The sequence below is a fragment of the Anabrus simplex genome, chromosome 6 (assembly GCF_040414725.1).
Source record: "Anabrus simplex isolate iqAnaSimp1 chromosome 6, ASM4041472v1, whole genome shotgun sequence".
In the NCBI taxonomy this organism is placed as follows: domain Eukaryota; kingdom Metazoa; phylum Arthropoda; class Insecta; order Orthoptera; family Tettigoniidae; genus Anabrus; species Anabrus simplex.
Genome location: NC_090270.1, coordinates 7,116,402 through 7,140,526, shown reverse-complemented (window position 1 = coordinate 7,140,526; position 24,125 = coordinate 7,116,402). Strand labels below are relative to the sequence as shown.

At 42.9% G+C, this 24,125-nt stretch overlaps 1 protein-coding gene across 3 annotated transcripts in view; it reads right to left on the bottom strand.

Annotated features, from left to right (window-relative positions):
- LOC136876041 (pyridoxal-dependent decarboxylase domain-containing protein 1) overlaps window positions 1-24,125 on the bottom strand; it is a 236,988-nt gene that overhangs the window by 156,255 nt on the left and 56,608 nt on the right. For all 3 annotated transcript variants that reach the window (XM_068228198.1, XM_067149657.2, XM_067149659.2), the window contains exons 6-7: window positions 5,166-5,293; window positions 5,020-5,091 (exon numbers count right to left, since the gene is read on the bottom strand). In XM_068228198.1, coding sequence (XP_068084299.1) covers window positions 5,020-5,091; window positions 5,166-5,293 — 200 coding nt within the window. The remainder of the gene's footprint in view (window positions 1-5,019; window positions 5,092-5,165; window positions 5,294-24,125) is intronic.

Sequence of the window (24,125 nt, the reverse complement as noted above, 5' to 3'; positions counted from 1 at the left end):
TACGCAACAGCCATGCATCTTGGTAGGTGTGCTATTTATCAACTGATGAGCCCAACTTAGCACAATGGGGTGAAACGCTGGCAACCAGGAATGAGTTAGCTGGAAAATGTATAATGTCCAATAACAGACCAACTATAGTGGTATTTCTGCTACACATCCGCTTTGTCGTTATGTAACATAATAATGTTCCTTCGATTTGTTTTTTCCGAAAATATTTATTTTTAGTTGTTTTGGTTAATAGTGTTCTGGATAAGATGATAATAATAATAATAATAATAATAATAATAATAATAATAATAATAATAATAATAATCATATTTTATGTCCACATTGGAGAACTTCAAACAAACCATAAGAATTAACTGGGAATTTAGCTTTCATCATGTTCCTCCTCTCACAAAACCTCTTCATCAATTTTGACCTGGCGGCCTATTCTTCACCAGATATGACATATTGTTTTTATTGCAAAGTTTTTAGTTTAAGTCTTATACGGTTGTTCTTCATACTCCTTTTCTCTTCTGAGCCAGTATTATGGTCTCTGTGACTATGTAACTACGGATGGGAGCATAATGGTCTGGATCAGCTGCATCTCAGCCAATAATGGCTTCAGTAAACTTAGAAATGATAGTTGATATTTTAAATTGACCCAAAGACCAACAGATGGTGATCCACACATATATCTGTCAAGGAAAGTATTTCTTTCTTGGCTTGCTTTGACCTTCTTTTACTTCCTTGACTTGTCTCTCTGGATTTGTGTTTTTTGATAATGGAAGCTAGATATATTTTGCCAGTTTTCTTAACTTACCGACGATACTTCAATCATTTTAAATATATTTTATTGAACACTCGCCTATTTCCGGTGTTGCATATTATTTATCTCCTCCAATGTCTCAAGAAGGTCCTACGTAAGCTTGTGTACAGAAAAAAAAAGGATACGATGATTTACTGACTACAAGTCAAGTCACTAGAAAAGAAAAAGGGGTTCACTTTTTATTGGGTCAGGTCCGACTATAGCCACTATAAACGGAATACCATGAACCTAAACTACCTTGTAACGTATTAATTTGATTGCAATTAGACCAGAATTGTTTGTTCGGACTGGGTATTATAAAATTGTTTGGAGATGCTGATGTCAGTAATGTCCTTTTATACTGTTACTGTTTTAAATGATTTAGGAGGGCCATAAGCATAATTTTAATGATAATGAATAAATCATTCATTTTATTTTACGTCTTGTTGTTGGTAATGCGGGTCCAACTCCGGGCTGTTATTCTGTTTCGCTCTAGTCAATTCAACTAGAAACATTTTGCTAATTCATTTCCACTGTGTATAAATCTGTTCTTCTTTTCCTTGTGTGCTCTGGGTATTTCAGTTAGGGATATTTTGTTGCTGGGCTTGTGAGAGGGTGATACACTTTTCTGTTTGTAATACTGAACCCTTCTAAATCATCTTTGACTTCTTTGAACCAATTATTTTTTGTTTTACTTTTCCAAAAGTAGTTAAATAGTTTAATCAATAACCTGGTTTCATCTAATCTTTATATATGACAAGAAAAGGCAATTCTCCTTTTCCTCATTGTGTCTATTAATGACTCGCTTTCCTGGAATACCAGTGCATTAGGCAACAATTTCCACTGTCCACCTACCTGGTGCTTTTTATTAACAATTGTTCTAATAATCCTTCTGTCAACCTTCTGCAGTCTATCTGTTGCCGATTTGGTCTTCAATTTAAATAGTGTTTCACTGGTGTAAGTAGCTTCAGGCTTAATGAGGGAATAGTAATGTGAAATTTGGCATTCATCGAAAGAAATTTCTTCTTGCATGTTGACCAGGTAATTCATTGTGCTTGTAATTTACATTAATGTTCTTCCTCTATAATAATAATAATAATAATAATAATACATCTTTAATGGATTGCATACCCTCGAAGGAACTTGTCAGGTTAAAAATTAACCCGTAGAGTGGATCTCGCTTCAGGTGACGTGGCTGGAGCGAGCCCGCTGGTGGACAAGCGTCATGTGAAGCACGGAAAGTTTTTTATTTTTTATCTCCGTTACGAAACAAGCGGTAGGTTTGAAACTTTCTCCGTATGTTCCAAGAGGTGCTGCCATGCGATAGAAATTTTTTCACCTTCGTGTATCTAAGCAGTTTTTGTCTGGGAATCCCCTTGTTATCTGCTACATAGCTGCGTAGCGCAAGAACAACCTATGTGGCGCTTGGCGAAAAGCTCAGTCAGTGTGCTGCATGGAGCGTAGTATTGCGTGTCTTGATGTGAATGTTTTCGGCTCTCATAAGTTGTTTTGTTGGTATATAAATATCTCTTGTGATTTATTGTTTTAATTCTACATGTAGCATTTCGTATTTGTTGTGAACATGTCCAAAAGAAATGTACATCTTCCGATGATGATATACGGGGTATTTTCAAATTCAGTGAGGAAGATAGTTGCAGTGATTCTAGTTTAGATAGTAATGGTGAAACTATCCTGCTATTAGATGCTCCAAGCACGAGTGCTTCCATCGGAGTAGGCCTGTTGCCTAGATGCCGTGGACAGGTGTTGAGTTCGAGCTCCGATGACAGTAGCGAGTCAGAAAGTGAGAGTGATTTGCCTCCTATTCCGCCTAGTGACTGGGATGTAACGGGATGTAGGAGATCCCGATTTCCAGCCACATACCAAAGTGGAATTCAGGGCGAACTATTAAATAAAAAAAGAACTGGACGAAATATATTGTTTGCTACGTCTAAGTTTTACGACACCATGTCCGAGAAACGTTTTTTCCTTCTCCTGAAATTTTTACATTTCTCAGATAATGAGGCTCATGATCGGAGAGTATCCCCAAAACTCTACAAAGTGAAGCAAGTTTTAGACATTCTTGTATCAAAATTTAAAATTTCCTATTTGCCAGATGATCGTCTATCAATTGACGAAAGTTTACTCCTTTGGAAAGGTCGCTTGGGGTGGAAAATGTACATTCCGAAGAAGAAGAAGAAGAAGAAGAAGAAGAAGAAGAAGAAGAAAGCTCGTTTCGGGATGGAATCTTTTAAATTATGTGAGGCTAAAACAGGATGTGTGTGGAATATCCTGTGGTACACAGGCATGGAAACTGAGCTAGTAAATGAGGTTTGTGGGGTAAATACTTCTCAGTATACCACGCCCTCGAAAGTTGTGTTTGCTCTATCCGAACCTCTTCTAAATAAGGGATACCTCATAGCTCTAGATAATTATTACAGTAGCCCGGAACTCTTCGATCAGCTCAATGAGTTTCAGACAGACGCTGTCGGTACTGTAAAATCTAACAGAAAAAATATTCCGAAGGACGTCATGGGGAAAAAGTTGAAAAAAGGGGAGGTGGCTTTTGCTTCTAAAAACAAACTCATGGCCTTGAAGTGGAAAGACAGGAGAGACGTCTGCATGCCGAGTAGTATTCATGACGTCGAAATGTGCATTGTTCTAAACAAGAAAGGAGAAACCAAAGAGAAGCCGGTCGTATGTATTAAGTACAATGACCCAATGAGAGGGGTGGACTTATCAGACCAATGTATCGTGCCATACAGTACAGCGAGAAAAAGAATGAAGAAATATTAACACAATGCTTTCGTGATATACAAGAAACATGAGGTAAATTCACTCAGCTGGAGTTTCGTATTTAAATTGTGCAGAAACTATTTCAGAAGTATGCGAACGCTACCCCTAAGGCAACCTTGCCAATTCGATCAGTGAGACCCGCACCCGTTGACTTGTCAAGTTGATTCTCGGGAAGGCATTTTTCAGATTTCAATCCAGCCTCAAAATCAAGACTGCACGCAAATAAGAGATGTGTTGTTTGCGTGGCGAAAGGCCAGCGGCGGGATACTCAGTACTGTTGTGTAGTATGCAATGTCACTTTGTGCCCCTCTCCTTGCTTCAGGCTATACCTTACAGCTGAAGTATGAGCATTGCAAATATGCCAGCGAGTCTCAGATTCCATGCTCAGGGAATTTGAGAAACATTAAATGGAGAGATGAGGAAAAGGATCTACAGCTGATCTAATCAAAACTGAGTTGTACACTTAGTTGCAGTGATTTTTATAACTCAATACAACAGTACATGCCCAAATAACACACAATAATTTGTTCATATACTGATCTAGTCATTGCATTAGCAAGTGATATAAGAATAAGTATTTGGTGTTATGATCCGATATGGAAATAGCCCACCTGGTGACTATGATCGTTAAGGCACTGAAGCCTAAACGGTCTGACACAGTTGTTAGCTGGTTCGAGTCCCGTTGGTCGAAAAAATGTTCACCATCAGGATGTTTTTTTTTGTTTTTTTTTTGTTTTGCTAGGGGCTTTACGTCTCACCGACACAGATAGGTCTTATGGCGACGATGGGATAGGAAAGGTCTAGGAGTTGGAAGGAAGCGGCCGTGGCCTTAATTAAGGTACAGCCCCAGCATTTGCCTGGTGTGAAAATGGCAAACCACGGAAAACCATTTTCAGGGCTGCCGATAGTGGGATTCGAACCTACTATCTCCCGGATGCAAGCTCACAGCCGCGCGCCTCTACGCGCACGGCCAACTCGCCCGGTCATCAGGATGTTGGCCGGCAGGGTTGGGAGATGGTGGTATACAATTTCTAATCACTAGACTGCGTGCCAAAAAGCCTGGATTAAATTCCAAACCTCTCCACAGTGCTCATATGGAGTGATGCTGTTGATGGCAAGAGTTGGTGGCAAGAGTTTCCACACCAATGACGAAGGGAAAACGACAATTCATAAATGGCTCTCCTCGCAAACGGAATGTATCTACGATGAAAGTCCACAAAACTTGCCTCACATTAATGTTTGAAATAAGAATGGAAATTATGTAGAAAAGTAGCTGAAAGTATGTAGAAAGGATTTTTTTAAAAAAAGGAATTAACCGATAGTACATAGCGGTTCTTACTTCTTCGGCAAATGGTCCTTAATTTTAAAAATAGCCCTCAAAGAAGAGTAAATGTGCATATGAGTGAGTTCTCTTCCCTTCATTTGTTAAAGGATACAACAGCTGGTAATGCAGGAATTCCCAACCAAACTCCAATTGGTAAGGTGTAACTGTCTGCAAGTCGTCCAGGCTGTAACAGGAACAAGAAATTAAATGATGTGCTGTAAACTGTCATCCCAGTAGCTGATGTAGTATGGCACTCACCATGTTTGGTACTGTAACCATGGCAATGGCAGCTAAACTATGGCCCCGCAGATGAAGCCAGACATCGTGCTGCTTACACAACTCCTGTAGCCTCGGTAGGTTGTCCACATGTCCCGCAACAGGAGTACCTACAATAATGTAGACACAATATTTGTACAACAGAACAATATCTACTGCGAACAGTGATCTGTACTGGAACATGAGGGTGATTTTGGAAGAAATCAGATTCAAAAGGATAAGTTTTTCTGGATATGTGATCAGGATGGACATGGACAGAATGACCAGAAGAATATGGGAAACAATGGGTAGGAAGAGAGAAAGTATCAATGGAGGAGACACAGGAAGAGAATACTGAAAATCCCAGAGGAAAAACGTGAGAAAATGAGGTGATAGGAGAAGCCATGATGGAGCTATCGGCAGTCCTACAGGAGCAGTAATAAAAGAAAATGTAGAACATCTTTCATTCTTCACCACTTTTCCCACACTCTGCATTGTACATGAGGATATGGCCCATTTTTATAGCCAGATGTCCTTCGTAAAGCCAATCCTCCACGACTATTGAGCCCGGCTCCATGGCTAAATGGTTAGCGTGCTGGCCTCTGATCACAGGGGTTCCAGGTTAGATTCCCCGCAGAGTAAAATTTTTTAACAATTCGTTAATTTCGCTGGCACGGGGACTGGGTATATGTGTCGTCTTCATAATCATTTCATCCTCATCACGATGTGCAGGTCGCCTACAGGCGTCAAATCAAAAGACCTGCATCTGGCAGGCCGAACTTGTCCTCTGACACTCCCAGCACTAAAAGCCATAAGCCAAAAAAATAAAAAAATGACTATTGAACATGGTGGTAGGTAAAGTGATGTGATATGTGTGTAAGCAAAGACATACACAAACAAACAGTCGTGAAGTGAGAGGAACTGATCAGACGACAATAATCAACAACGTAACCATTTGAATCACACGTGCACGTTCCTCTTGAGCTACTTAACCGGTCAAAGTATCTGGATAATGTAAACCAGAGCCTTCACCGTGCTACTATAAAAGGCAACTGAGGGCATGTTGTTCAGTGCGACAGGATACATACAGACCAGCTGGAGCAAGGGAGCTTGGTGACTGTTGGGTGCCACATCAGTAAGATAAGTCAGGGCCATTTCTGTCATCCTCAAGTTGCCCAAGTCAACTGTAATGGACATCCGTGTGAAGTGGAAATACCATTTGATGATGTTGATGATGATGATGCTTGTTGTTTAAAGGGGCCTAACATCGAAGGTCATCGGCCCCTAATGGAACGAGATGGACGACATGATATATGATAGTTAAAATTTTAAAATGTATCACTGACTAGAGTTTTAAAAAATGGTGTGAAGAAAAATGAGTAGGAGATTAAATCAATCAGTGGATCTAATTCACAATGCCTTATTTTCTAATAAAATAAGAGAAAATACAGGTAACAAAGGAATAAGGCATTGCCTGGAAGTACAAATATATATATGTCACGTTAGACATTAAAATAACAAATTAAAATACGCAACACAAACTAAAATAAAGTCAATGGGATAAAAGCGCAGGTAACACAAATACACTAGGACAAAGGACATCATTACACACGATAAAAGAGACCACTATCCCTCATAAATCGGATGACGATATCTGCTGACTGCTCGTGATCTCGCAGGATAAAGGAGATTGTACTTGGGAGGTTAAGCCTACGGCGCAGATCGACCAGGTCCACACACTCCGTAAGGATGTGTACCACGGTAAGATGATCACCGCAAGTACACACCGGAGGGAGTTCTCCTTTCAATAGAACGATACCGCGGCCGATCCGAAGAAGACATAATACCACTGCTTCCCTCCGAGAAGCCCGAAGGGAAGTCCTCCATACCTTCGTTGTTCCTTTTATCGCTCTCAGCTTATTTGGATGTGGAATAGCCTGCCACTCCATCTCGCAATGGGACATAACTAGATGTCTCAGCTGAGTGCGAATATCACTTGCTGGAACCTTGTAAGACAACGGAGGCAGTGTACTGCCTCCTTGGCAGCCTTATCTGCTAATTCATTGCCCTCTACACCTATGTGGCTTGGGAGCCACATAAACGTGATTCTGGTGCCGGCATCCGAACACCCGGCCAGCAGGTCCTGGACGCGCTGCACCACAGGGTGCCGAGGGTAACAGGTATCAATAGACTATAGCGAGCTCAAGGAGTCAGTACACAGAAGAAAGTGTCAGCGCTCATCAGACAGTGCGTACCGCAGAGCTTCACAGATAGCATAGAGCTCTGCTGTGTACACACTACAGGTTTTTGGGAGAGCAAAAAGAAACCTATCATAGTAAACAACGAACGCGCATCCCACCTTCGTTTCTGTCCTCAAACCATTTGTGTAAACAATGACTGAACCTGGATATCGGCCAAAAAACGGACAGGAAGAGCCTCCGATAAATCAAAGGGTCTGTGTTTTCCTTCGCGCCAGTGTGCAGATCCAGGATTATTTCAGGTCATCGTACTACCCACGGAGGCACCCCACTCGGTTGTCCGACAAGGCAAGGAACCGAAGGTACGTGAAACAATCTGTGACTGCTACCCAAGCGTATTCCAACTGGCCGCGTAGCTCCAGCACAAGCAGCATACAATAGACGGTGTCCATTGTTGAATACTCAAGGATAGCTTGGTTGAAGTGGCATCTGTCGCAAATTTGCAGCATACGACAGAAGGAGCTGCTGGCGCCTCAGGTGTAAAGGTGGCACACCAGGTTCAGCGAGCAGGCTAGCCACGGGGCTTGTACAAATAGCTCCCGTCGCCAACCTAACCCCGCTGTGGTGGATGCTGTTCAGCTTTGCAAGGACGCTTGGTCTTGCTGCACTGCCATAGTCTAACCTGGATAAGATATGTGCCCTATAGAATCGTAGGAGCACCGCGCGGTCAGCTCCGCAATTAGTGCTGCTAAGAAACTTCAAGAGATTAAGCCTCTTGGTGCATTGAACTTTCAGCTGCTGCACGTGTGGCTCCCACGATAATTTACTATCGAAAAGGAGCCCAAGAAGTCGGTGTCAACTACAGGAAGAGCGACATTTCCTAGATAAAGTTCAGGAGAAGGGTGAAGAGTACTTTGACAACAAAAGTGGACAACAGAGGTCTTTGGGGTGGAAAACCGAAAGCCATGGTCTAAGGTCCACTGCTCCACTCTCCTAATAGCTTGCTGTAATTGTCACTCTGCGACTGCCATATTACGCGAGTTATAGTACAGAGCAAAATATCAAGATATAGCAACGGTATTACTGCTGAACCAGCAGCAGCAACAATACCGTTTATGGCAATAGCAGTCCCTATGGGACTCCATTTACTTGAACGTGGTATTGCGAATATGTCCTCCCTACTCGGACACTGAATAGACAGAGGGACAAAAAATTCGCAATAAATACCGCCAAGTTACCTCGGAATCTCCACTGATGCAGGACTGAAAGGATACCATATCGCCATGTGGTATCGTAGGCTTTCTCTAAGTCAAAGAAAACAGCTACCAGATGCTGTTTGCGGCGAAACGCATCCTGGATAGAGCTCTCCAGATGTACCAAGTGGTCGGTCATCGAGCAGCTCGAAAACCACACTGGTACTTGGACAAGAGTACTCGTTTCTCCAAACACCACACAAGTCGGCGATTTACCATCCTCTCAAATAGCTTACACAGGCAATTTGTAAGACAAATAAGTCTGTAACTTTCTGCATACTTAGAATCTTTGTCAGGCTTGAGGACAGGAATGCCTATGCCCTCTCGCCACTGAGATGGAAAATCACCCTCCATCCAGATTCGGTTGAACACACGAAGGAGATATAGAAGACTGTCCTCACTAAGGTGTTTCAACATCTGGTTATGGATATTGTCTGGCCCAGGAGACATGTCCTTGCAAAGTGCTAAGACGCTGTGGAGTTCTCACTCCGTAAAGGGCACGTTATAGTTCTCTGAAGCTTGAGTGGCAAAACTGAGGTGATGACGTTCTGCCTCCCGCTTCAGAGCAAGGAAATCATGATGGTAATTCCTGTAGCCGGACACGTCCGCGGAATGGCTAGCTAGATGGTTAGCAATCAAGAGTGGTTCAGTGACGATATTCCCAGTACAGAAGATGATCCCTGGATACCCGAAATACGTCGAAGTTTAGTCTACACTTGAGATGATGGAGTTTGTGACTGTTACCTCTACTACAGTGGTAACACCAAACAAGGCACAAACACAGTTAAAAGGGGAAGGTAAGAGTACAATACACAATATAAGAAAACACTACACACTTGGAAAAACAGTAACTAGCCTTTACGCGGATCTCCAACAAAACAAGTTCGCAACTATCAGTAGGGCCAATTAGTGAACGACAAAACGGGAAGATGGAAGGGCTGGGAACCTACCAAAGGCATGGACATGGCTTAGATAGCGGATTCCGAAATGAATCACCGTGATCCTTAGTTTTTAAAATATTATTTATAAGATAATTCTACATATACATTCCAAGTTATGAGCTATAAGTTCAGTGATATACATAGGTTATTCGTAGCAGTGTAAATTCAAATTACAAATCAACTGTACATCTAGTTACCAATGCAGTAGTACAATGCAATTTACAGGTTATCCAAAATCTAGCGTACCTCAAGTGATACAGAACTATCAGAGGCAAACCCCAAGGGAAATACTATTAAACTACAATATACATATTTTAGTGAAACAAAACGGGAATGCCTCGGAAACGAACAGGTAAGTCTAGCTGAAAAACTAAGGCGTCATAAGTAGCTAATTTGGTGAATCTAGGCGAGGTTAGGGCAGACTCCTGTATGAAAAGCAAATCGGAACATTACGGAAATTTTAGCAGGAACGGAATTCAAGAGTGCTTACCCGAGGAGAGTGCCATCCCGAAAACCGAGGGACGTCAACCAGATAGGCTGCTCGCAGACGGGTAGACCAAGACCGACAGATATCAGGATACCGAATTCATTCGAACACTGCCTCGCTCACTATATATAGGAATTACTGGCCTTGGAGGCAACCAATCAGCGTGCACTTGTTCCCTATCGCCACCTAGACTCACCAATCACAACCTTACTTTCGATCGAGAACTTTGACTAACATTCTAGACTACGCATGATCGCGAAAGTCGTATTTTTCCAGAATAGACAGAATACGCTTTCTAGAACACATACCAACAAAGTAACACACCCTGTACAAAAGTTATGTAACTCTCTAGATCTTTCCAGGAACTATAGACAGAATTCTACTATTTACAAATGCCTATGTTACAACATTATACAGTACAGGTTAGGTCAATAAAAATAAAACATCATATTGCATTTTACAAACAAAGACTTCAAAAAAAAAAATACATTCCACTCTCATTACATATTTCACTTGTAACATCTACCTCCCCCCGAAAGTTGAGCCCTGCTCGACCAATAATATAACATCACTGGGGAGCAAGCGATAGAATGTTTTCACACAGTACCAATAGTAAAGGTACATTACTTTAACACCCACGATTTCTTGAAGTAACCTTTGCGATAACCAACCAACACAAAATGTCATATAATTTTCAAAAATAATATAGATCGACCTCTTGAATAAATATCACAAAATCCACATGGATTGTCACATTGCACTTCAAAATGCCTTCTTTCGCAGATGATTGGACAATTTGTAGTCTGTCCACCAAATCATGTACACCATACTTTCTTTCAAATTCTAGAAATACCAAAACTCCTCACATGTTGCTAACACTTTTGCACTACTTTCCCACAACGGTCACAGCACAGCTAGGCCACAGGTTCTTGCTGATGATGCGGCTGCCGACACGGTCGTTTGCCGCCAGCCTTCATTCAATGTCAGTCCAAACCCGACACCTAGACGAGATGCAGTTCAGTGGTCTCTTGCACCAAATAAGCCGGGGTGAGACACCGTCCAGTCCGCCTGCCACCAATAGGACGTTCCCCGCAGAATAGTGGTGCCGGATGGTGACGCCCAAGGCACACAGTGTGCCTCCCAATTTGGCACTTCAGGTTGCTGCCTGAAGAATCTGGTCACTGCAGCCGCTGTAACACACACAAACCGCAGCAGACAGGGGAATACTTGCGGTAAAAGTATGCTGCTAGGCTCAATATCTCGTGGTCACCCCATGGGTGGCTTAATGAATATGCAGGAGGGATTCTCCCTTGCACACAGGGATATTAGGGCGCTAGCCCCGGGGCAAGCACTGCTATCTACAATTCACATGACAAGATTATGGTGGGGGTGAAAAGAAACTGCACGAGGGTGCCCTAAACCTGACGGTAAAAGGAAGAAAATTCCAAGTAGTGACCCTAAACTAAAACTTATCTAACTTATAATACTAAATCGATTACACTAGAGGATACCTAAAGTATTCACTTACACAATACTTACAACTAACTTACAATGAAACTTATTATCTTACAACTAAAACCTTATAAATAACCTCACCATAAAATTATGTTATAAGTAAATTCTTACAAATAACTTACAACTAAATCTACAAGGTCACCAACAATGGTATTTGCCCTTCCCTACCAGACTTAACGTACCTTGATCTGGAAGAGATGTACTCTGCTGATCCTTTTCCTTTCGGGATCGCTCACCAATAATGTCACCGGGGTGAGGAACTTTAAGATGGTGCAGGGACCTCGAAATCTGGGGGCCAACTTACTGATAACGTGGTCCGCAGCACTACTGACGGGATGTGTTTTAATAAACACCTGGTCACCCACCGAGAGATCGTGCGGTCTTCGCCCGTGGTTGTAATTACGCTGGACCTTAGCGTAATAAACCTTCAAGTTCTTTCGTGCACGGTGCCAATTAGCTCTGATCTTTTCTGGGCTGGCATCGTCGGGCAGAAGATCATTAATTGACCATAGGTTAGATAGAGGAGAATTTGGAGTAAAAGCCAACATCAACGAAGCAGGGGTTTGCTTGTGGCTTTCACGGACAGCAGTGTTAAATGCAAATGACAACCAATTCAATGAAGAATCCCACTTGGAGTGGTCTGAGGAGTGATAAGCGATTAGGGCAGATCGCTGGTTACGATTCACTCTCTCAGCATAATTGGGCTTCGGGTAATACGGGGTAGTGGTTACATGAGCAATGGATAGATCACAACAGAAATTCCGGAACTGGGCCGAAGTAAAGGCTCTTGCGTTATCACTTACCAAGAATTGACAGGGTCCAAACGAGGCGAATATCTGTTTCAAGCACGAGATGGTAGTGTTCGCGTTAGCCATCCGAGTGGGGAACAGCCACGTGAAACGTGAAAAGGCGTCAACACACACGAGTATGAAACGATGACCATTCCGAGATCTCGGGAAAGGCCCAATATAGTCTATGAACAGTCTTTCCATGGGGTGAGAAGCTTGCTCAGAAGACAAGAGACCTAGACGAGTATTCGGGGCAGGTTTACTGATGTTGCAAATCCTACAGGACTTGACAAGGGTACGGATCTCACTATCCATGGATTTCCAAATAAAGTGGTTACGGATTTTTTCTCTTGTTTTGAAAATGCCCAGATGACCGCCCACAGGGGATTCATGAAAGTATTTGAAGAGAGCCGGGACCAGGTTAGTTGGGACTACAATTTTGGGGTCTCTCCGACCACGAGCAGGACAACACAAGACACCATTCTTAAGAATATAGGGCTTAACATGCTCACCGGATTTAATCCTGTCGACAATGGCTTTTAACTCAGGATCATCCTCTTGATGTTTGGCAATATCCTTGAAAAGGAAGGGAGAGTCAGTGAGAACTACATTGACAAAAGCTGATACTTGTTCGGGAGATGAGTCAACTGGCTCGGATTGAGGGTCAGAGCTGTTTGGATGGAACATCCTGCTGAGGCCATCAGCCACAACGTTTTCCGTGCCACGAATGTGGAGGGCTTGAAATTGGAAGGCTGAGATGCGCACTGCCCATCGTGCTAGACGACCGGTCTTTCGCGGCTTGGCCAGTACCCAACTCAACGCCTGATTGTCAGTTTCCAGATCGAGAGGGAGATGTTCCAGGTACATTCTGAAGCGTTCTAAGGAGAAGACAACAGCCAGGGCTTCCAGCTCATAAATGGAATAATTGCGCTCAGCAGGATTCAGAGCACGGGAAGCATAAGAAATAGGACGACACCCTTCTTGAAATTCCTGTAGAAGAACTCCGGATATGCCTGAGGAAGAGGCGTCAGTCTGAAGGATGAAGCGTTTAGAAAAGTCTGGCATAGCCAGTACAGGGGCATTACAAAAGGCAGATTTCAAGTCCATGAAGGCTTCACGTTGGGCATCACCCCACACAAATCTGGCATCCTTTCTTCTCAAATCGTTCAATGGAGCTGCACGTTCAGCAAAATTAGAAATAAACCATGCCAATGAATCTGGCTACAGCCTTGACGTCCTTTGGAGGGGGGAAATTCTGGATGGCGGCAGTACGAGACTGATCGATTGAGACACCCCTCCCCGACACGATATGTCCTAAGAAGGACATCTGGGGTTGTGCGAAGGAAACCTTGGATGCCTTTGAGGGTTAGACCTGCTTTATGCAGTCTTTCGAGCACTTCCTTGAGATGGAGTAGGTGTTCCTCGAAGGTTTCGCTAAAAATTACGAGATCGTCAAGGTAATTATAAACAAACTTGAACTTAATGTCCGATAAGACATAATCTAGTAACCGTGTAAGGACAGCCGCTCCAGTTGCTAGGCCAAAAGGGACGCATTCGAATTCATATAGGTTCCAATCGGTTGCAAATGCAGTGAGATGCTTGGATTCTTCGGCAAGGGGTATCTGGTAATAAGCCTGATTTAAATCGAAAGTGGTGAAAATTTTTGCATTGGCAAACCAAGAAAAACAAGAGTGCAAATCAGGAAGTGGGACAGATTGGAGGACTACCTTACGGTTCAACATCCGATAGTCCACTACAGGCCGATAACCACCTTGTGGTTTAGGGACCAGAAACATGGGAGAAGAATAGGCTGACTTGGACGGGCGTATCACTCCGTCAGCGAGCATTTGATCAATAATAGCCTTCAGGGCTTTCATTTTGGGAGGTGACAACCGGTACGGAGGAGAGCGAACAGGTATGTTATCTGTAACCTCAATTTTGTATTCTAATACATTGGTGATGCCTAACCTGTCGGTGAAGACATCCGGGAACTTATCGCAGAGTTTCCTAAGTTGGTTAGCCTGCTCTTCGGGTAAGTGATTAAAATCAAAAGCCTTGGGTTCATCAGAATCTTCGGGAACAGCGTTAACATGGCAAGGCAGAATAGGGGAGCGATCACACAGCTCAAATGTTCTTGCACAAAATTTGAAATGGAATCTGTTGAACTGGAGGTCCAAAATCATGCCTGTTTTTGCAATAAAATTTGCACCCAATATGAATTGGCAGGACAAATCTTTTGCCACTAGCACTGGCATTTTCCAGGTGAAATCACGGACTCTAATCTAGACCTCTAGGGACCCTACAATATTTAATGAATTGGAATTAGCAGTATGGCAGGTTAAGGACACGGGTTGTAATGTAGGTAGCTTGCAAACAGTTTTCATAGAATCATACCAGGTCTCACTCACCAAGGTGACACTACTCCCAGAGTCTAGCAACGCACAGACAGGTTCATTATTTACCTCTATGCATAATATGGTAGTTTACAAGAAGGTATGGCAGAAATCCTACAAGATTGTAAGAAATGAAGACCAGAGTCAGACTGGGAGCAATCATTAGCCTCAGAATAAAGTAAATCAACCAAGGTACAGTCATGATCGACAAGACAAGAAGCCATGCTTTGGGATTTGTCATCAGAACAGGCAGTTAGTCATCTAGCACTACTACGGCCTGGGGGTCCAGAGCCAGAAGTGTTACGTGGGCACTGCCTAGAGAAATGCCTAGTTGATCCACAGTTACGGCAAGAAGTATTGATAGAAGAGCCTCCACCCATCGCAGGTTTCCTATTGCCTAATGTCCCGGCCTTGGGACAATCCCGCCTGAGATGAGCCGTGGAGCCACAATTGAAACATGAACGGGGATTACGCACGTTGGAAGCAGATGACGGGGTGGTTTTAGAATCCTGAGTAGGGGGTACGGTTATAGGAGGTGGGGCTAATGCCAGGCGTAGCTGGTCAGCATATCGAATGCCTTCAGCGGATACTGTAATTGCTTCCAACTGGGCGAATGTTGCAGGTCGGGGTGAAAGAGCCAGATATGATCTATAGTTCGGGGCGAGACCTTCAACTATGTTGGCAACCATCTGAGCCTCTGAATAGTGGAGCCGGAAAATTTTAGCTTGGAGCTTAATGTCTTGAACATACTCAGATAGTGACTCATTAAAATGTTGTACTCTAAAATAGTGCTTCTGCACTAATGCAGACAAGGCACGAGCAGGAATGAAATATTCAAGAACATGGGCATGAAATTGATCTACTGACCATCTTTCAGTAATGGCCCTGACAATGTGCTCAGAAAGAGCTCCAGAGACATGTGGGTATAGAATTTGAAATACGTTGTCGTTACTGAGATTATGCACTATTGCCTGATCCTTGAATTCGGTTAGAAAGCGAAGGAAGGAAATAACTTCATCAATGGAGTTAACTGAAAATTTCGAGATACCTTTAAACACAGTGGTCAACGGGTGAGGCAGATTGGAGAAAATCTGGGGGAAGACAGGTGTAGGGGGTGCTTGGGAAGGCTTAGAATAGTCCAGAGGGTTTAGCAAGGCCTCGTGCCTTTGATTCGGGTGCCCTTGTGAAAAGGACGGAGTACAGGATAGGTTAGGATTAACGTTATCCTGCAATGTTACGGGCGCAGACAACCTAATTTGAGAAAGGTTCTCACTAATCTGAGAGACCATTTGGGCATTAACCGGTTGTGTAGAGGTTATGCAACTCGATACGGGTGGCACTAGGACAGGTGGGTGGTTATGCACCATTGAATCAGACCCGGGTTGATTAGGAATAGAAGGTAAACACTGAGCTTCAACGGAATTAGCAGGAATCATAGGAAAACTAGTACGGTTACCAACCTGCAAAAGAGATGTATCATTAGAATGACTTACAGGTGTCCTAGGTCCAGACAACGAAACAGAAGATCCCAGGGCAGCATTAGTCACCTCAGACTCCTGAATATGCCTAACACCAGCACTAGGTGTCTGATTGCCCACTTCAGCAGCAATAGATGCCTCGCCACAAAAAACACTGTCACTCATTGCAGATGGGATCGACACTTGAATTTGAGAAACGGTGTTATTGCCTTCAAACAAACCACTGATTCTGTTGAAAGTTGTGGAAAACTGTTCTAGTAAGGTTTGACATTTCTGCCGCTCAATTTCCGGCAATTCAACAGACAACAAATCCTTAATCCGGTCTAAATAATGTAATAACTGCCCCTTAACCCGCGCTAATTGGCCATGCGAGGGCTTCGAAGCACTAAAGGACACAAGAATGACGTTAAATTTGGGTAACCTATCTTCAATCACCGCCAAAGACTCATGCAACTCGTCTGTAGTTAACTCAGGTATGGTTATAGGTAGGTCAAGGGACTGCTTCAACAGGCTAGTGTCATCTCTGACATTCCCTGTCGAATTAATTTTGCAAATTTTTAACTCGTAAATCAGTTCTGCCTTTCTTAAATGGAAAGGATTAGGAACAGCGCGACAGGTAGAAACAAGATTTCAAGCGATATACGAACCACAACTTTTACGGAGATTTGGGTTAGGTATGATCACGGTTCACTTTTCTTCTTCCGCAATCTAGCGCTTGCCTCTGCTACCAAATGTTACCTCTACTACAGTGGTAACACCAAACAAGGCACAAACACAGTTAAAAGGGGAAGGTAAGAGTACAATACACAATATAAGAAAACACTACACACTTGGAAAAACAGTAACTAGCCTTTACGCGGATCTCCAACAAAACAAGTTCGCAACTATCAGTAGGGCCAACTAGTGAACGACAAAACGGGAAGATGGAAGGGCTGGGAACCTACCAAAGGCATGGACATGGCTTAGATAGCGGATTCTGAAATGAATCACCGTGATCCTTGGTTTTTAAAATATTATTTACAAGATAATTCTACATATACATTCCAAGTTATGAGCTATAAGTTCAGTGATATACATAGGTTATTCGTAGCAGTGTAAATTCAAATTACAAATCAACTGTACATCTAGTTACCAATGCAGTAGTACAATGCAATTTACAGGTTATCCAAAATCTAGCGTACCTCAAGTGATACAGAACTATCAGAGGCAAACCCCAAGGGAAATACTATTAAACTACAATATACATATTTTAGTGAAACAAAACGGGAATGCCTCGGAAACGAACAGGTAAGTCTAGCTGAAAAACTAAGGCGTCATAAGTAGCTAATTTGGTGAATCTAGGCGAGGTTAGGGCAGACTCCTGTATGAAAAGCAAATCGGAACATTACGGAATTTTTAGCAGGAACGGAATTCAAGACTGTTTACCCGAGGAGAGTGCCATCCCGAAAACCGAGGGACGTCAACCAGATAGGCTGCTCGCAGACGGGTAGACCAAGACCGACAGATATCAGGATACCGAATTCATTCGAACACTGCCTCGCTCACTATATACAGGAATTACTGGCCTTGGAGGCAACCAATCAGCATGCACTTGTTCCCTATCGCCACCTAGACTCACCAATCACAACCTTACTTTTGATCGAGAACTTTGACTAACATTCTAGACTACGCATGATCGCGAAAGTCGTATTTTTCCAGAATAGACAGAATACGCTTTCTAGAACACATACCAACAAAGTAACACACCCTGTACAAAAGTTATGTAACTCTCTAGATCTTTCCAGGAACTATAGACAGAATTCTACTATTTACAAATGCCTATGTTACAACATTATACAGTACAGGTTAGGTCAATAAAAATAAAACATCATATTGCATTTTACAAACAAAGACTTCAAAAAAAATACATTCCACTCGCATTACATATTTCACTTGTAACAGTGACTAATAGATGACACATATCTCTCCCACGAAGCCTTCATACTTTGGCGAATAAGAACTCGCGCCTTAGCGTGAAGTTGTTTAAATGTTACCAAGTTGGCCATATTAGGCTGTCTACAATAACGTTTATGAACCCGACGGCGTTCTTTGATAGCTGCTGCCATTTCTTCGTTCCACCAGGGAACGAGTTTTAGGCGAGGAGTCCCTGAGGACGGAATGGACTCCTTAGCAGCAGCAAGAATAACTTGTGTGATGTAAGTTATTTCCTAGCCGACAGTCCGCCTGATATAGTCGTTAAAGACAGCTAGTGATGTGTACTTTGGCCAATCAGCACGTTTAAGAATCCATCGAGGGGGAGCCTCGACGGATTTTTGTTTCAACAAAGTAAGGATGATGGGAAAATGGTCACTGTCACGGAGATTATCGTGTGTATTCCACCAAAACAGCTGAACCGAAGTTCGGCCGCATAGACTTACGTCTATGCGAAAATATGTGCCATAACGTACACTAAAGTGAGTTGGTTCCCCCGAGTTCAAAATACATAAATCCAGCTCTGTTACTAACCTTTCCAGCTCTCGTCCCAGGGGCAAGGCGTCTCAGAGCCCCATATGGGGTGATGGGCGTTAAAATCGTCCAACAATAGGAAGGGACATGAAAGCTGATCTATAAGATCAGTGACGTCATTTATGTTAAGAGGCTGGCCTGGTGGAAAATAAATGTTACACACTGTTGCTATGACATGCAGCGGTAACCGCACCGCAATTGCTTCCAGTGGGGTTCTTAGAAGAACCTCTTCACTATAAGTATTAGAACGGACAAAAATACCCATGCCACCAGATGCCCGGTTGGTATAATATCGTCCTGTCGAGTATTGTCTGAAATTTCTCCAGATCGTATAATGACCTGGTCTGAAGTTTGTCTCCTGAATACAGGCTATACTCGCTGCGTACGCACTAATGAGCTGACGTAGCACAGCAAGATGCCTGTCATAACCATTACAATTCCACTGTGACAGTGCCATAGTATGGGTGTGGACTTCTGAGGTTTAGGTTAGAAGCAGCGTAATGCTACCTAACCTACACTCACATCCCATCCGAAGAAGGAGATAAATGCTCCATGTGCATCACCTCGTCACCAGACGAAGTGATGAATGCCTTGAATTTCTTCGACGTAGTTCAGGGGCGGAATCAGACCCTCCAGGTGGAGGGCGTGAGGCCCCATTTGTAGGAGATGTTGAAGAACGCCAGGTAAGGACACTCTTCTTCCCCACCATCTATTCTTGTTCATATAGATGTTGATTCCCATAGGGAATATGAAATATTTGTTCCGAATGAGTAAATTTATAATACCAATATAAATGGTCCGTTATTGGACATTATAAATTTTCCAGCTAACTCATTCCTAGTTGCCACCGTTTCGCCCCCGTGTGTTAGGCTGGGCTCATCAGTTGGTACCTAGCACACCTACCAACACGCTGGCCAGTGCATACCGTGGAGGCCACTGCGTAGGCTAATTATAGCCACTGGCAGTTCCAATGCACTATGAGAGACTTTGTCTCATTATCAAAAATTGATGCCTGCTTGGTCATAGCACACGGGGGCGAAACAGTGGCAACCAGGAATGAGTTAGCTGGAAAATTTATAATGTCCAATAACGGACCATTTATATTGATATTCTTGTTTAGAGGGACCAGGAGTTGATTTCCCAGCCTTGGTCGACTATGCCGCCTCCGCCGGCTTAGGTGAGGCTTTCGCCGACCTCGCGAGGAAAGGAGACGGTGTCTTCTTCCCCTGTTGTGCCAGCGTAGGTTTCTTAGCCGGCACAGACTTATTGGTGGTCGAACACTGGGATGGACCCGCCTTCGAGCTTGTTGTCTTTGCGGCGTTGCTCACAGGAGCAACTGCCGCCTTGGGCGCAGCAATCTTCTGGATAGGTGTTCCAGTTGAAAATGAGGAACCTGGGAGAGACTGTGCTATCATGCTGAAGTGTAGTGTCTTGGCCGGTGCATTCAGAGAATTACAACATACGGCGCGCTTCCTGGTAGGGAAGACCATCCAGGGTCTTGATCTCCTGGATCTTCTTCTCACTCAGATAGGTCGGACAGTTCCAATCTTGAGGAGAATGAAGAACAGAGCAGTTAGTGCAGTTGTATGGAGTTGTGCACTACTCTGTGCCGTGAGTTACTCTTCCACATGTACCACACACAAACTGATTCGAGCAACAAGTTACCATGTGTCCGAATCTCTGGCATTGATAGCATCGCATGGGAAGCGGGATGTACGGCCTCATATCGCAACGATAGGTTGTTACTTTGACTTTCTCTGGCAACACTGACAATTTGAAGGAGACTATGAACGCACCCGTGGCAACGTCTTCACTGTTGACTTTGCGTGTGATACTCCGGACATGGGTCAAGCCACAGTGCTTCATGTCTTCCATCAATTCATCGTCAGTGTTCAGAACGAGATCACGGTGGAAAATAACTCCACGAACCAGATTCAAGGTTCTGTGCTCTTCCACTCTGAAGGGGATGTCACCAAAGTGGTCGCACTTAAGCAACCGATCTGCATGGAGCGCAGTGCTCATCTTTAGAAGCAAACTATCATTGCGCATTTTCTTCAGGTCCTCAAGTTCACCGTATACACCTTCAATGTATCGACTGAAAATAATGGATTTAAGCAGCTTGAAGTCGTGCCCATCGGTTCTGTTAGCAACCAGGAACCTAGGGAAGCTGGAACCCAGACTAATACGCTGCACTTGTTCCCAAGGGGTTGCCCCCCTTACGGAATCAAAAGTTTAAGACTTGGGTAGCGAACTACCCGAGGAGGCAGGCAGAAGTGGTTTCGACGTCATGCCCGTAATCATCCTCCCCGAATGCCCCACTCCGATCAGGGGTCTCTGTAGCTGAACCAAGCAGCCAAGGCCCACCTGGTCATAGCCGGTACTGCCTAATACAGGAGGACTGAGGCAATGAATACTAGCACTCCTATTCTCCAGTCACCCGCAATAGCACGTACCCCGCGTGTACAGAGCACTAAATATAGGTAAAAATAAATAAAATGAATTAATAAGAATATGTCCTTCTGGCATTCGGCTGTGCGGGGACCTGTATTGTCAGGCGGATACTACTGCCCGGGTACATGACATTCCTACCCGCCGCTTCCTGGGTGGTTACTGACACGAGCTTTTGAGTGTAGTTGCATATGTAGGAGGTCCATCTCCGAGCAGCACGCACATCAAAAATTTGGAATAGTCCTACAATTAACCCTCAAAAAACAATAAAAAATAAAGAGGGGACCATGGACACATGACCCTTTTAGTCACCTTCTACGACAGGCAGAGATTACCTGTGAATGTATTCAGCCTCTTCCATCCACAGGAGATCCCCGGTCAGCCCTTTTAGTCGCCTCTTACAACAGGCAGGAGATACCGCGGGTGTATTCTACATGTGCGTCCCCCACCAGCAGGGGATGAAATGGTAAGAGACAAGCCAACAAAAGCACAGTCGGGCAGGCCATGCATGTGATTTGAAGTGGTGAATCATGTTATACCATGTAGCAGCAGTCAGCAAATGCCAGCCTGTACAGTGCCCACAGTGAATATGGTCTGAGAGTGTGTGACTATTTCTCACAGAGCAATTTATAGGTGGAAGGATACAAGGCCATTTTGACCAGATGCCCTGCTACAGTGCGGTATTAGATGACAGTTTTGAGTAGGTGTCTGAATACTTTTGGTCAGATAGTGCATCTGCAGTAAATGCACAAGTGGGAAGAGAAGATATTCTGGGGACTTGCAGATATGGCAACAGAATAAAAAAAGGATATGTTTTGCCAGAAGAACCAACTAATAATAGGAAATACATGGTTCAGGAAGAAAAATAGCCAAAAGATTATCAGGTATGGATGGGGAGAAAGAAGAACGAAAGCCTTGATTGATTACATATTAGTGGAAAAAGAACATCAGAAAGATCTTATGGATATTACAGCTATGCCTGAGGAAGCCTTTGGGGGTGACCATAGAGCAGTGCAAACAAAGTTGAAAGTAGGCAAGGTCAAAAAACTGCAAGAAAAAAGAGAAAGAAAGATTACGGCCTGGAGATTGAAGGAAAAGGAGATTCAGGAAGAGTTCAAGAAAGAACTACAAAAAGTGACACCAAGGACAGATATTAGTCAAGTTGAACAGGAATAGAATCATTTTAAGAGAGATTTTTTTTTTTTTTTACAATTGGCTTTACATCACACCGACGCAGATAGGTTTTTCTGGTGACGATAGGAAAGAGCTAGGAGTGGAAAGGAAGTGGCCGTGGCCTTAATTAAGGTACAGCCCCAGCATTTGCTCGGTATGAAAATGGGAAACCATGGAAAACCATCTTCAGGGCTGCCAACAGTAGGGTTCGAACCCACTATCTCCCGGATGCAAGCTCACAGCTGTGCGTCCCTAACCGCACTGTCAACTCACTCAGTGAGAGCATGGTGGAACATATAATTTACCAAGTTTATTCCACCTACTCAATACTGTACAATAATTGCAATGTCTATAAATACATTTCAATATGTTATCAAGGGACTAGTTTCAACCCCATATGGGTCATCATCAGCCTAACTAAGATACACTTATGGATTTGCCAAAGTCCTAAGACAGAATTAATAGAACATCACCCTACCATAACAACAAGAGCAATAACTACAGCACCGGTACACAAATATAGACAAGGAAGAAGTTACCACCAAAAATCTACATTCAACCATATCCAAAAAAATCTAAACTTGAACATCTGCTTCTAACTTTAGAAAACCAGTTTACAGCGGAGCCACATATTGTCTCTATCTACAAAATTTGACCATTTAATGACTTGGGTTTTTATTACAAGCATACATGAAGACATCTTTCAGTCAAATAGAACATTCTCAAGAACCTAGAACATTCTCAAGAACTTACACCACTGTTTACGAGCTCAAAATCAATCAACATTAACATAGGCGCAAAAAACCCTAACGAGGAAGTCTGAAAAAGGAACACGCAAGACATGAACTTTTAAATTCAACAAGTGTTTTATATATATATATGTTTTCAGTGTTTTTAATGTGTTTAATGTGCATGTACAATTAGTTTTAAGCTTAAGTTTGTTACTACCATATTTTAATCTCAAAAATAATTTTAATCTCACGGAATCACAAATGAAATGACAATAACATCCAACTCATATCCCCATTAGACATCAGGATGTGCTAATGGATGATGACATATTTTTAGATAAGTAGCATAAACCAATGCCTAATAGATGTGATATTAAGATTTGTCAGCTGATGACGACCAAATAGAGTTGAAACCGGTACTGATATAAGTCTACATTTACAATAAACAGTATTGACAGGTGGAGCTACTTTCTTATCCATATACGTGTAATCAGTCAATACAGACATGAAACTCATAAATAACGAAGGATTTTACGTGTTTGGCAAAACTAGAAGGATACTGATATGCAAATACTGTAATGTGGGAATTGAGTGGCAGAGAAAGGACTTGTGCCAGAAACATATTAATAACAGAGTTTCACATGAGAAGAACAAGAAAAAGGTGCTAACCACGACAGACAACAGGAGACAAGCTAGTCTGACAGACACTACTTCAGCGGAAAAATGAGCGAAATACGATAAAGACAAATTCATTTTATCTACAACTCAAGTTTTTATGGAGGCAAAGGTTCCACTGGGAAAAGTTGATCATCCGAAAATGAGAGAGAGGATGGAGAAATATATACCAGATTTGTGCAATACTATACAATTTTTCTGAGGAAGAAATTTGAGGTTATGTTTTTCTAATAACTTTGTGCGGTTATGCTAGTTTTCTCATTTAACAACATTTAGGCCTAGATAATGCATACTGGATCCCTAATTTACTTAAAATTATAAATCATTTAATTCATTCAAATGATGTTAAAGAGCCCTCTAATATTAGGCCTATTGATT